Genomic DNA, 13,408 nt, shown 5'->3' on the forward strand with positions numbered 1-13,408 from the left:
CGCTTTCAGAGCTCGAAGTGTTCTCATGCTGTGGGAACATGCTTGTTCTCAGGCCCCAGGAGCCCCGGGCCTTCTGGGCAGCAGGTGTTTCCGCAGGGTGGCTGGTGTCCTGCTTCCACCAGGGCTCAAGAAACGAGGGCTTTCTGACCTGCCTCTGCCCCCCTCTGGGCAGCCTCTAGTCCAGAGCACACGGAAGGCCGGCTCCTTCTGGACCTCGGAGCACAGGGCAAGGCCAGGCTACCCCTCAGCTGTCCTAGTGGCCCAAGGTCCCTCAGAGGCCTGGCTTTCCTCTACCCAAGGCTTTTGCGTGACTGCTCACTCTTCTGGTGTATCAGTCAGCCGTGCTGTGTAACAAATCTCCATCCGTGTAGGGGCTTAAAACAACACCTGCTCCTCTCACGGTTTCTGGGGGTTGGGAGTCCACATGGGGCTCATGGTCTTACCAGACTGTACTCAAACTCTCAGCTAGGACCATCTGAGGCCTGGGATGTCTTCTGGGTTCTGGTTGTTGATGGAATTCCATTCCTTGTTGGCTGTTGACCCAGCACAGCTGTTCTTAGCTCCTAGAGGCTTCTGGCCACCCCCTGCTGTGTGATCCCTCCACAGCCTGGCAGTTCGATCCCGAGGCCACCAGGAAGAGGTCTCTGACCCTGCAGAGGGGCTCACCTGGTTAGGTCAGGCCCACCCAGATAGCCTCTCTTCTGATCAACTCAAACTTTGCCCAATGTCGCACAACCCCCTGTGGGGTGGGGCTGAGGGCTCAACCCCAGGCCCTCTCCCCCCTCTCCTACCTGGCTCTGCCGCCCTCCCAAGGCCTCCAGGGCCTCTTTGGAGCGAGCCCCAGCAACATCCACAAAGATATCGCTGACAGACAGCCCCCCACCCTGGGCATCCCGGGTGAGGAGGGCTCTCAGCGCTGCCTCCGGGGGGAGCACGCAGCCCGGGCCCCTCTGCAGCCCCCCTGCCTGACCGTCTGTCTTTTCCTCATCGTGAATGAGGCGGAGCTGTGCGCCGAGTGCTCAGGGCCACGTGGATTCACGGGGTTCAGGCCGAGTGCGCTCAGGCAAGCCTCTGGCTGTGCCTCCAAGGGCCCCCGAGCCTGAGTTGCGGGCTGGACACGGGTGGGCTCCTTGAATGGACCACGGACCGAGCCTCCCTCTACGTAACCCCACTGCTCCCGGCCCCCAGAGGTGCGGTGAGAGCAGGCCAGGCGTCCCTGTCTTCCCGCGTTTGAGGCGGGAGCAGCGGGGTTGGGGGCTTGGAAACGGCACATCCACTCTCACATGATTTATTTGGATCCAGCTGGTGCCCCACCTGCCCTTCCGGCTCCCCCACTTCCAACGTATGCCAAGGGCAACTCTGTGCTAAAGACAGTTGAATTAGAAGGGTGGTTCCAAAGCTCCCACCGTGGTTCCGCGGTAACGAACCCGACTAGCATCCATGAGGATGCAGATTCAATCCCTGGCCTTGCTCAGTGGGTTAAGGATCTGGTGTGGCTGTGGCTGTGGCGTAGGCCATCAGCTACAGCTCCGATTAGACCCTTAGCCTGGGAACCTCCATATGCCGTGGGTGTGGCCCGAAAAAGACAAAAAAAAAGGATTGGTGTTTGTCCTAAAGGGGGGTGGTGGTGGGCAACCATGCAGCCCCCCGGCCAGGTGGCCCCGTCTCCAAGTCCCTGGCAGGGCCGCGGAAGGTGCCATCAGGGCACTTGGATGGGCGGGACCCTGGGGTCCTCTCTCTGGAACACAGCCCGCTGTTTCCAGGCTTGGCGGCAGCAGAGCCAAGCCAGCAGCAGCCGGGGCAGGGCTGGGGCGCGGGCTCTGGGCTGCTTTGGGCCACACCCAGCTGCTCATTCCGTTGCCAGGCTCCCTGTGGGGTCCCATAGGGAGCACAGGCTCTGCCCCGCCCTTCGGGGAGACCCCAGAGGACCACCGCCTGCCCTGGCTGGGAGTGAGACCCGCTCTGCCCTGGGCGCCAGGCTCAGGCACCATCCCTTCCCTTTGGTCTGGCCTGGCCTCCCGAGGTCTCAGGGGCCCAAGCTGGCCCCCTGGTGCTCAGGGGCGGAGGCCTATGACCCCCAGAGCCTCTGGCAGACAGCATCTCAGAAGCAGCCGGGCGCAGCCTCGTTCCCGGGTGCCACCCCCTCGCGCCGCCCCCTCCCCACGCAGCCTCCTTAGTGTGTCCAACACAGCAGTGGGCAAGCTGGGGCCTGCCCTGGACTTTGATGAATAGTCATGAGGAATAAAGGGGTGGGCCGGCCGTTTGTTGTTAGGTGCAGCTAGTTGACAGGACGAAGAGATGGAGAGGGCGAAGGTGCCCGCGGCCAGCCCACATCTTCCAGAGCGTCCTTTGCTCCTGCCCCCCTAGCCACAGAGCCTCTCCGCCTGGGTCCTCCCCGCCGGGCAGCCGCATCCCTGCCCCTGGTCCCCGGCTGCGCACACCCATGCCTCGCCCTGCGGCTCGCCAGCTCCCCAGGGTGTGCAGACCCCCGCGCGCCCACCATGCTGTATGCCAGTGACCCCACGCAGCACTTCGCCTCGGTAGGTGTGCTTCGTGTGTCCATCCTTCTCGGGGGCCTTGAAGGGGCTTTTGCCGTAGCGGAGGGTTCAGAGGGCTTTCTCTCGATTGTCCCCCTGCCGCGTCGGGCACCTGCTGCCAGGGGGGGTTGCCACCATCCAGGTGAGCAGAGGTGGGCAGGAGGTGCCGAGAGGCTGGTGCAGACGCTGGGTGTGGAGGTGGGTGCCTGCTCATCCTGGAGCAGCTCTGGGGACCAGTCCTCCCCAGCTGGGCAGGATCAACAGCCAGGGAGGGGAGGGTGGTGGTGGGGTGTCCAGTCAGCTGGTGGCCTGCTCCCCAGCCTTGGGCCGGCCAAGGCTCAGGGTCGGCCGCTCCGCCTGCCTGGCGCTTCTCCCGGCTGCAGGAGCTCAGCGTACCCTGGAGCTGGTCTTTGCTCCCAGGGCTCTGGCTGCTGTCAGGCGGCCACCACCTGCTCTCAGGACCAGAGCATCTTCACCTGGGAGGCTGCTCGTGCGGCCCGCCGGCCAAGCTCCAGGTCAAGGGCAGGTGCCAGCCAGCCTCGAGGCATCCTGTTGCCTCAGCGAGAGCAGAGGGAAGGAAGGGAGCAGCTTGCGCCTGGCCCCTGTGGCCTGAGCCTTGGGGACCCGGGCTCATTTCCAGATGCACCTGGTCCCCTGGGGCCAGACAGGCACCAGGCTGCTAATTGAGCAGGTCAGGGTGGGGCAGCTGCTCCACACGGGGCCTCTTTTCTTGCCAGGAGGTGGAGGGAGTGGGGACCAAGCGCCCTGTGCTCTGCGGGAGGCCCAGCAGTGGGCAGAGGGACGGGAGAGACAGACAGCAGGACAGAGCCCATGTGTCCCTAAGCTCTTTGCGCAGAGGACAGGAGCCATGCGTGCCCAGCTGAAGTGCACACAGGTGTGTTTGGGTGTATGTGCAGGCATGTGTGTATACACAGGTTTGTGTGCATGTGTCTGTGCGTGTGCATCTGAGCAGGTGAGTCTGCGTGTATTGTGCGGGTGTGAGCGTGCGAGTGTGCGTAGACTGTGAGGGTACGTGGATTGTACATCTGAGTGTGTGTCTGAGTATGTGAGTGTGCGTGTATTGTGCATGTGAGTGTGTGAGCATGGGAGTCTGCATGTATTGTGTGTGTGAGTGTGCGTGCATCTGAGCAGGTGTGCATGTATTGTGCGTGTGAGTGTGTTCCGAGCGTGTGAGTGTGCATGTATTGTGCAAATCATGTGCTGGGATAGGTGCCCGTGGGGCTGTGCCTGCAGGCGTCCCCAGGCCAGACCGTTGGGGGAGAGCGCGGACCTGGTGCTTCTACACGGCCCGGCCCGGCGCCGGCTGTGCACACTCTTGCCTTGAAACTCCGTGGCCTCCCCACGCCCCGGCCTGACCTTCTGATCTGAAACTAGCCCTGAGGGATGGCTCAGCTCTGGCTCCAGTGCCCCATTTCACTTCTATCACTTATTCCTTTACTGATTCATTTCATCACTGAAACCTGTCACTGGGCTCACATGTGGCCGGGGGCTCCCCCAGGAGCAGCCTCGCACGCCATACTCTCAGCGCAGGTGGCACATGAGCCAGGAGGGCTGTCTCCCTGCCACTCAGGTGTCTGCTATCACACGTGGAACCCAAGGCAGAGCCAGAAGGCCCTGGGCCCAGGGGGCCAGTGTCCCTGCCTGGCCAGCCTGGAGGCCCCACAGATACGGGAACTGTGGTGTCACCTTTGTCCCCGAGTGAAGTGGATGTCGCCGTGAAAGTCAGCCGAGGCTCAGGGGCTTTTGGGGAGGCGGAAGGCAATGGGGAGGCACAGGCTCTGCTCTGGGCCGTGGAGCAGCCACTCCCCACAGAGCCGTGGTCCACTGGCCTGCCCTGAGGACCAGCAGAGGCCAACTGCATCATCACCCGGCTTCCCCGTAAATCAGGGAGGACCGGGGCCCGTTTGTTTGTGGATCACTCGTGTCCAGAGTGGCTCTGATGGAGGGAGGCCCTTCTCCGCCACGTGGGCTGGGCTGGGCCGGGCGATGTGTGAAAGTGTCTCACTTCTTCCCATTGGTGACCTCACCGCTGCATGCAGGAAGGAAGCAGTGTGAACAGAGGGTTGAACTTGAGTTCTTGCGGTCGCCTCTGCTTTGTGGTTGCTGGAGGGCGGGGCCTGGGAGGAAGTATGAAGCTGTAGATGGGGGGCAGGTTTCCGAGTCCTGGGGGTGGGGGGCTGGTTTCCAAGCCCTGGTTTTGATGTGGCTGCCTGCGGTAGCTGCGCAGCCCGGGAAGTCTCGGGTCTGTCCCCTGCCGTGGCCCTGGAGGCTCCCACCTCCTGTGGTCCTTCAGCTGGTGCCAGGGTGGGCTTGGCGCTGGGTCCACGCAGCTTCTCCCAGCCACTCCACTCCTTGAGGAGCAGGAAGGAGCCGAAGGTGCCCAAGGGGCCCTTCTCAGATGGGATGAACGCTGAGACCACCAGAGCTGGTGGCCTGGCACTCTGCAATGCTTCCTGTCTGCTCCTCTTTGGGGCAGGTGTCTGGGGACCCATGCAGCCTGCTGCCAGGCCTGCTGTTTCACGTGCACCGGCTTCAGAGTCTCTAGAGGAGAAGGTGACATCGGCCACCACCAACTCCCCTGTGCCTGCCTCGGTTCAAGGGCTGGGGTCTGTCTGGGCTGCAGGATCACTGGAGGCTGGACCCCAGGCCACTACCCCTGTGGCCTGGCCCTTGAGGGGCAGGGCAGGTGGCAGGTGTGACCTCTGAGCTCTGTGCTAGGGGAGGGCACGGGAGGAAGAGTGCTGGCATCTCTTGTGCAGACTGGAGCAGGGTCACACCTGTCCTTACAGGCAGGAAAGTGCCGGGGCGGGGGAGGGGCAACCTCCAGGAGGGAAAAGCAGATCCCCGAGCTCTGCTGAGCGCCTTCTGCATACCAGGGCCCAGGAGGGAGGAGGTGGAGCAGCCGGGCTGCAGTGCTGAGAGAAGACCACAGGGGGGCAGGGCGAGGCCAGGAGCCGGCTGGGGGCCCAGGATGGAGCGGGACCAGCAGCGGGGGCCCGGTGGGAGCAGGGGAGGTTTGGACCTAAGAGCCAGGGTGCAGGGAGTCAGCATGTATTCAGATGGGAAACTGAAGAAGTGGGTGGGACTTGGGATGAAAAGTAAGCATTTTGCTTTGACTGTGCTAGGTCTGAGACTTTGCACAGGTGGGGGGGTGGGACGGGGGGGGGCACAGAGTTCCTGCAGCCACGTGATGCGGGGGAGGGAGTGGGTGTCCAGTTGGGCTTCGGACTGAGCAGGCTGTCTAAGAAGTGCCACCCGGTGGCTGGGACCCGAGGCTTCAGGGAGGGTGGGGGGGAGGCAGTCAGAAGGGGGAGGGAGTTTGAAGGTGACCTTGGAATAAGGGCAGGAGAGGAATTGAGGGAAACTAAAGGGTTCCTGAGCCTCACGGATGGCGGGCACGGCGGAGTCTGCGCCACACTAGCTGGAGTGGCTGTTTGGACACTTGAGGGTGGGTGTCCAGGGTGCTGGGGAGTCTGGGCACAGGGAGGAAACAGACTGGGGCTGCATGGAGGGGAGTAGCTCTGATCTCCCCAAATCAGAGACAAGCAGACAGAGAGACTCCACGGAGGAGACAAGGGGCAGCGTCGGGGAGCGGGGGACACTGATGAGAGCTGGATGCGGGTGAGGACAGAGAAGGGACGGGCCTTTGTAACTGTGGCTGGGACAGGACAGAGCTGGACTGGGAGGACTCAGGGGGGTCACTGGGCTGGGGCCGGGGCCGCAGCCGCAGGCATCCTCACCCTGACCTGGGCTGCATGCGACAGAGCAAGGCTGTGGGAGGACTAGCCCTTTCCGAGATCCTAGAGTCTGATGTAGGGGGACAGAGGGGTCGCCCCATCAACCGGGGCCCCCTGCCCTGGCTTCTGCCTCTTCGCCAGGTTCCACGCTTGGCCCTGCAGCTCCGGTGCCTCTTGCATTCCACCTTCACGTGCCGTGCCCCCGTGGGGACATCCTGTCTCAGCTGACACAGAGCCCACCTTCCTTCCTACGGCAGTGACATTAACTCCGAAGCCAGAGGGTCCCCTGGCTGAGTGGCTTCTCTCCGTGCTCTGTCTCCCCCAGGCTCCTGCTCTTCTGCCCGGTGTCCTGCACTCGTCTGGCCCCTGGTCTGGGTCTGGAGCTCCCCCGCCCCCCAGTGCTGGCCCATCGGTGCACCCTTCACCTCCTGCCCCAGAACCCCCCTAGCTGGGCATCCCCCCCACCCCCACCCCGTGCCCCCGCTGGGCTGCTTTGTCTTCTCACTTCCTTTGTCTTCAGCCTGGAGCCTCTGCGCCCTCACTCGTCTGGTGAGGGCCTGCTTAGCATATGCAGGATGGACAGACCGACAGAGGGATGGATGGATGAGGGAGGCCTGGGAGACGCGTGGCTCAGGCTCTGGCCTGCAGGCAGCGGGTGAGAGGGCTGCCGCTGCCCCAGGGGTGCTCAGGGAGAAGGGGAGCCAGCACCCCTCTTTCCTTCCAGGCTCTCAGACCCCAGCCCATCTCCTGGGGGCTAAAAACAGTCTGTGTGTCCTGCCTGTGGGTCACCTGCCTGTTCACGGGCACAGGCCCAAGCCCCAAGACCCCGGCAGGACCCTGAGGAAGCCCTCGGTCCAGGCGCACCCTCGCTGTCCCCGCAGCTCTGGCCTCAGGTCCTGCCTCCCTCGGCAGCCCAGCCGGGGCTTCTGGGGGCACGTTTCTCCCGTGCGAGGTGTGGAAAGTTCCACGTGGCCTGGCGAGGATTGGGCAAGGCTGGGAGCGGAGAGAGGGTGCATATTTTCAGGACAAGAGGGAGCCTTTTCCCCGAGCACAAGTTGGATCTTGTTGGCATTTCCATCCGTTTAATCACAGACTCTGGGAGATACTGCGGGAAATGCCAGCAGGTTGGAGGTCTCGCTCCGAGCGGGACGGGGTATCGCCCAGCCGAAGCCCAGACTGCCTGTCAGTCACTCAGCCTGGGTGAGGTTGTACCCAAGCCCAGGCATGCCTGCGGGGGAAGATTGGGGCGTTTGAAGCTTTTCCTTCTCCAGTTTGGAGGGTCTGGTCTTGGTCTCCTCTGGGGGCGGGGAGCACAGGGACACTGGGGTGGATCCCCAGAGGAGGGGGCGCCCGGCTGACCCTCCTGGCAGAGCCCTTGGAGATGGACCCCCGGGGCTCAAACCCAGGCTGGCAGTGGGGATAAATAGACACACTTCCGCCCCGTTCAGCAGCTCTCCCAGTGTGGGGAGCAGGAGGAGAAGGACATGCAGGAGAGGGGCCTTTGGTGGTGCTGGGCAGGGTGTGGGATGGGGGGATCACTGCTGGAGGTGCCATCTGGGCCCAAGGTGTACAGGAAGGGGCCCTTGGGCAGAGGGCCCAGCAGAGGTGCAGGAGGAGGGGTCCTTCCCGGTGAGCCCTGCCCCCCAGCACCCCCCCCCCGATTTGGATCCACGCTCTGGTCTGTGAGGAAGGCACAGCCACCCGCACTCATCACTCCTCTTGACCCCCCACGGGCCTGCTGTGGGGAGGCGGGAGTTCGGACCCCAGCCTCCTGATTCCCCATGCTGTGGTTCCCACTCCCCAGCCCGCTGGTGGGAGTGCACCAGAAAGGGCAGATCTGTGGGCCCAGCTGCAGACCCTGGCTGGAGGGGGGAAGGGGGGAGCCAACCTGGCCAGGCTGCTGGAGGAGCGGGTCCTGAGCCGGGTCTGGGAGAGGGAACAAGGCAGTGAGGGAGCGAGGAGGGAGCAGGGTGGGGAAAGACACCAGGGAGCTGGGGACAGGCAGGCAGCCAGCTCCCCCCCCCTCCGCCCGCCCCCCCCCCCCCCCCCCCCCGTCAAAGGTGCAGGAAGTGGGGGGAGTGGGTGTTGGGTGGATCCTCGTGCTGAGCCATTCCTGGTGTCAGGAATTTGGAGGAAGGATTGGGTCGGCAGCCAGGCCCCTCTTTCTGGGGGTCCCCAGTGTGATCCTTGCCAGGCCGGCAGAGGTCACAGACCAAGAAGAGCCTGGGGGTGGGGTGCCCAGGCCAGCTGTGCCCAAGATGCTACTTCAACCTCAGGAAGAGCAGAGGGTCCAGGCTATGAGACGCAGGACACGCCAAGCCAGGGCAGGGTGGCTGTGCGGCCTCTGCTGTGGGTTTTACAAATCATGAGCAGGAGGTCTCGTGTTGCTCAGCAGGTTAGGAACCCGACATAGTGTCTGTGAGGATGTGGGTTCCATTACGGACCTCGCTCAGTGGGTTAAGGACCACAAGCTGCACAGATGTGGCCGGAATCCAGCGTGGCTGTGGCCGTGGCTGTGGCCTCAGCTGCAGCTCTGATTTGCAGCTTCGATTCCACCCCTCGCCTGGGAACTTCTATGTGCCACAGGTGCGGCTGTAAAAAGAAAAACACAGACAAACAAATAAAAACCAAAGGCACGAACAGGTAGTTTGGAGGTTTACAGCTGAGGGAAAAGGACATTCCCACCCCCCCGCCCCACCCCCTTTGAAAAAAGAGAAACCTGATCCTGTCGGGCGGGACCTTAACGGTGGCCCCTCCCAGACACAGCCCAGGAAAATGCATCCAGGGACCCCTGGCTTCTCTAGATTCCTGCATTTAAGCCCCACCCTGGTCCCAGGGCTTGAACCAGGGCCAAAGGGGCACCCTGCGACTCACCTGGCCACTATTCTCAGATCTCCGGGCCTCCCCTCCAGAGCAGAGTGGGCAGTGGCCAAACTACGGTGCAAGACAACCTTAAAAATGCAGGGCTGGGACCAGCCAGTAGGGCCAGTGCCCTGGGATGGGCGGCCAGAGGTGGGGGAGGTGGGGGGTGGGGAAGCACTCCCTGGAGGCAGGACCAGGGCACTGTCCCAGGGGCTTCATCCCTGCCTGTCCAGAAGGGAATGGCTTTTTGTCAACTGTCCCCCTCTGCCTGCCCTCTGCCAGAAGTGGGGGGTCGTTTTGAAGAGCCAAAGGTAGCAGGTCCTCCCCCGCTTTGTCCCCCATGCTCCAGCTAACTTGGCTCCTGCGGGGACAGCGGCGCTCCATCAGCGAGCACTCCACGCCGCTTCTCTCTGAGATTTGCCGCACACGCTGGGTGTCCTCAAGGCTCTGATAAAATCTGCACGCGTGCCCTGGCACACCATTTGGGCACCAAAGAATGGACTGCTGGACAGCTCCCGTGTGAGCTGCAGGTGTCCTGGAAACTCAGTAGGGTCTTACCATAGAAATAGGAACAGGGGATGGGCCTGGAACAAAGTTGGCTCAGCAGGAGTCAGGGCTTCTGTGCCACAGAGAAGTTTCTCTGTCCTGGCCCTGCTCCTTGGACAGTGGGGATTCTGGGCCCCTGATCATGCCAGTGGCCCCTGCTGCCATTGCCAGAGGACAGGCTCCCCTGGGCGTTTTCAGTTGTCCCTTCAGATCCTTCTAGGCCTGGAGGGAAGGGTGCACTCTGACCTGCCCGATCATTCTCTGCTGACCTGAAGTACCCCTGGGAGGGCGGGACAGGTTTTCAAGCGGTAAAAACCTTAAAAGCATGAAAACTCCATTTCTGCCAGAAACGCGGAAGATGCAGGATGAGTGAGCTTATTAAAGAAGGAGCCAGACTGATGTCTCCACGATGGCCACCCAGGCGGTAGCTCCCAGGACGGTGGCCCCAGGACGCATGCCCACCTGGGCAGGCAGTGGGAGAGAGAGCCAGTGGGAACAATGGCAGACCCTTCTGTGCACTCCGTGTGCCAGATGCCATCCTCACCTTTTTAGTGTATTAGCTGCTGGACCTTCACAGAAGCCAGTGGTACCCGGAGGGAGTGGACTGTGTCGTCATGTCCTTTACTCTGCTGGGGGAAGCAGGAGAAGAAGCCGCAGAACAGAACACGGGCACAGGTGGAGAGAGCTCGGAAGGCTCCAAGGAGGAGGTGAGCCTTGAGAGGTTGTGCAGGAGGAGGAGGAGGCGGCATGGGGCGGCTGTGAATACAGCACGAGCAAAGGCCCTGTGGTAGGCACCTGCCATGTCCAAAGAAGGCTGGAACCGGGGCTCCCTGGGAGCCGTTATCGCCGCCCAAAGAGGCGGCCATCCCGTCTTTCAACCCTTGAGTCCTTGTGGTTGTGAGGGATGCTTCCTGAATCAGTGTTTGGTGGAGTCCGTCCGCCGGCTGAGGAGGCCTGACACCGTGAGCCTTGGGGTTATACCCAGAGTCATATTCAGTTTTACTGACAAGTTTTTCCGTTATCACTTTGACATAAAAAAGTTTTCCTCAGAGACTACTGCCTGTGATCGGGACATGTGCATTTGCACCGGGACTTGGGTTCTTTCCCTGTCTGATCTTAACACCCTGGAGTCTCTGCTAAAGGTGGGTGTGGGAGTTCCCATCGTGGCGCAGTGGTTAACGAATCTGACTAGGAACCATGAGGTTGCGGGTTCGATCCCTGGCCTTGCTCGGTGGGTTAAGGATCCAGCGTTGCCGTGAGCTGTGGTGTGGGTTGCAAACGCAGCTCTGATCCCGCGTTGCTGTGGCTCTGGCGTAGGCCGGTGGCTGCAGCTCCAATTCAACCCCTAGCCTGGGAACCCCTATATGCCACGGGAGCGGCTCAAGAAAAAGGAAAATGTGGTTGTAGAAGCAGGAAAGCGACACATGATGGGGGAAAGGGGACACAGACTCTAAACGGCAATTGGTTTCCCACGTACATCTCAAAAAAAAAAAAAAATCATTTGAGAATGCTTTACACGTTCTAAATAGATAAACACATAAAACAGGATCCTTACAAAACCGCCAAATCCAGCTCTCAGTGAAAGACGGGCCCAGCGCAGCAGGAAGAGCCCGGCTCCTGGAGGAGGTCGGGATGGTGGGGGGGGGCACAGAGGATGCCCTGTGGGGAAACACCTCCCCGCCCCCACTGGGCGGTGGCCTGGCCCCTGGGGCACTGGCAGGGAGGCTGGTCCATGCATGGTGGCCGCTCCCACTGGGGTCTTGGGCCCCAAAGTACCCAGAGCAGGAGCGGGCTGGGGGGGGCTTGTGTGATTTGGGGTCTACTTGTGACTTCAACCCAGAGGTTCTGCGAGTCCAGTCTGGTGCTTATATACCCCTGGCAAGGACCCAGCAGATCTGCAGAAACTGGAGAGGAGGCCCCTGAGGCTGGGGGCTGGGGACGTGGTGGCAAGGGGCGGGGGGTGGGATCTAACCCTAACCCAAACGAAGGCCGTCCCTTTTGGACCTCTCCCGGCTGCTGCCCGGGAAGCACCCTCCCTTCCTGGAGGGAGCAGGACGTCCATCGAGGGGGCAGCCCCCAGCAGTTCCTGCCCAAGAAACACTGACCCCGGGAGCAAACCTGGCTGTCCCATGACGCTGGCGGGTGAACCCAGGCGCTCGGTGCAGACAGCGCAGCCCTGACCCCTCGGCCTGGGTCCAGCATCCTGCTGCGAGCGTAGAGCCTCAGCCTCCCAATTTGGCGGGGGCTGCCTGGTCCTGCGGGGAGGGAGGGGCTCTGCACTGAGGTTCGGCTTGGCTGACCGCCCCCCGCCCGGCCCCAGAACTCCCACCCCCACCCAACAGGCCTGGTGCTTCTGAGGACCCTGCGGGGGAGGCCACCCGCTGGCTCCTGGCTCCCGCTCCCTCGCGCCTTGCTTGGGTCGGGCCCAGGAGGAGCCCTGCGCGCATGTAGGCGCTTGTGGGCCGCCGCGGGCCGGGCGTGTCCCCATCAGCCCACTCTGTTGGGAGTTCTTACTGAAAAGAAAACAAACCAAAAAAGTCTGGGTTTTGCCCGAGTTGCTCCCTGCTGCCAAGCGGGTCTTGGCTCCGAAGAACCGCCCACCCCTGGCGGTTTTGGGCTCTGGTGCAGCCCGGGCCTCAGGTATGAGGTGGCCTCCCCTGGGGTCCAGGAGGCCCCGTTTAGCAGCTGGGGCTGGGGGTGGGGTGGCCCCCAGCAGAGCTCCCTGCTGGGTTGGGAAGGAACTGCAAAGCTTCCTGTGGGCAAGAAGAAAGGGCCTCTCCGGACAAGGAGGCAGAGCTTCCAAAGCCGCAGGGAAGCCCCTGGGGAATCATCTCCGCGTCTCTAGGAGGTGCGGGTGGCAGGGGCGTGGGGGGAGCATCCTGGACAGGTCCAGCAGGACAGGACGAGCAGGGCCCAGCCCAGGGCCGCCCTCATCAGACTCAGGGAGGGGGCATCCCCGGCCCCTGGACCACTGGTGGCCCCTGAGCCCCACACGAGAGGAGGGGGAAGCGGGATCCTTACTGGACGGGGTCCCACAGGGCGCGAGTTCAGAGTCGGCCGTTTGTTTGTCGGGCTCTCATCGGGATTCCCGCGCGGCTTTGCGGCTGCTGGGCGTGGAGATGCTATCAGCCCAGCTCCTTTTGGTTCAATGACTAATTCCCTGGCACCCGCCTCAGATCGGTGAAGAATGTGGACAAGTTAAAATCTGAACACCGTTGTCGTGGGGCTACCTCCTGCTTCTCCTCCACTGGGAGGCAGGGGCTCTTTGCCCCCCTGGCCTGGGTGGCCTCCTGTTGGGGATGGAGCAGGGAGGTCAGACCCGAAAGCCTGGGCCGGGCTGTCCTTGCTGGGGACACGTCTGAGGCCGGGATGAGGAAGGCTTCCTGTAGCCCTCTATGCAGAGGGCTCTGCTCATCACCTGGAAGAGAGAGGGTATCTCTGGAAGGTGGGTGGGCAGGCTGGGACCCCTCCCTGACCAGGACCCATGAGGCTCAGCCTCCTGCCTGAGTGGAGGGGCAGGTTCATGTCTTTTCTCCATTCCTGGGCATCCTTCTGGTGGGGAGGGAGGTGTCCTGCTGCCCATCCAGCTATTCATCTATCCATCTCTCCATCCATCCATCCCTCTTCATCTGTCCAGCCACCTGCTATCACCCATCCATCCACCAGCCATCCATCTAATATCTATCTATCGATCCAGCTATCCAC

At 62.5% G+C, this 13,408-nt stretch overlaps 1 protein-coding gene across 8 annotated transcripts in view; it reads left to right on the forward strand.

Annotated features, from left to right (window-relative positions):
- The window catches only part of TP73 (tumor protein p73), a 59,228-nt gene that overhangs the window by 23,439 nt on the left and 22,381 nt on the right, over positions 1-13,408 (forward strand). Inside the window, exon 1 of one of the 8 annotated variants that reach the window (XM_021095222.1) lies at positions 2,293-2,540. The exons of 6 other annotated variants lie outside the window; for them this stretch is intronic. In XM_021095222.1, coding sequence (XP_020950881.1) covers positions 2,502-2,540 — 39 coding nt within the window. In that variant the 5' untranslated portion in view covers positions 2,293-2,501. Of the gene's footprint in view, positions 1-2,292; positions 2,541-9,900; positions 10,411-13,408 lie in introns of those variants that run through there. One more of the 8 variants, XM_021095221.1, reaches the window with a different exon arrangement.

Source organism: Sus scrofa, chromosome 6, assembly GCF_000003025.6.
Source record: "Sus scrofa isolate TJ Tabasco breed Duroc chromosome 6, Sscrofa11.1, whole genome shotgun sequence".
Taxonomy (NCBI): Eukaryota; Metazoa; Chordata; class Mammalia; order Artiodactyla; family Suidae; genus Sus; species Sus scrofa.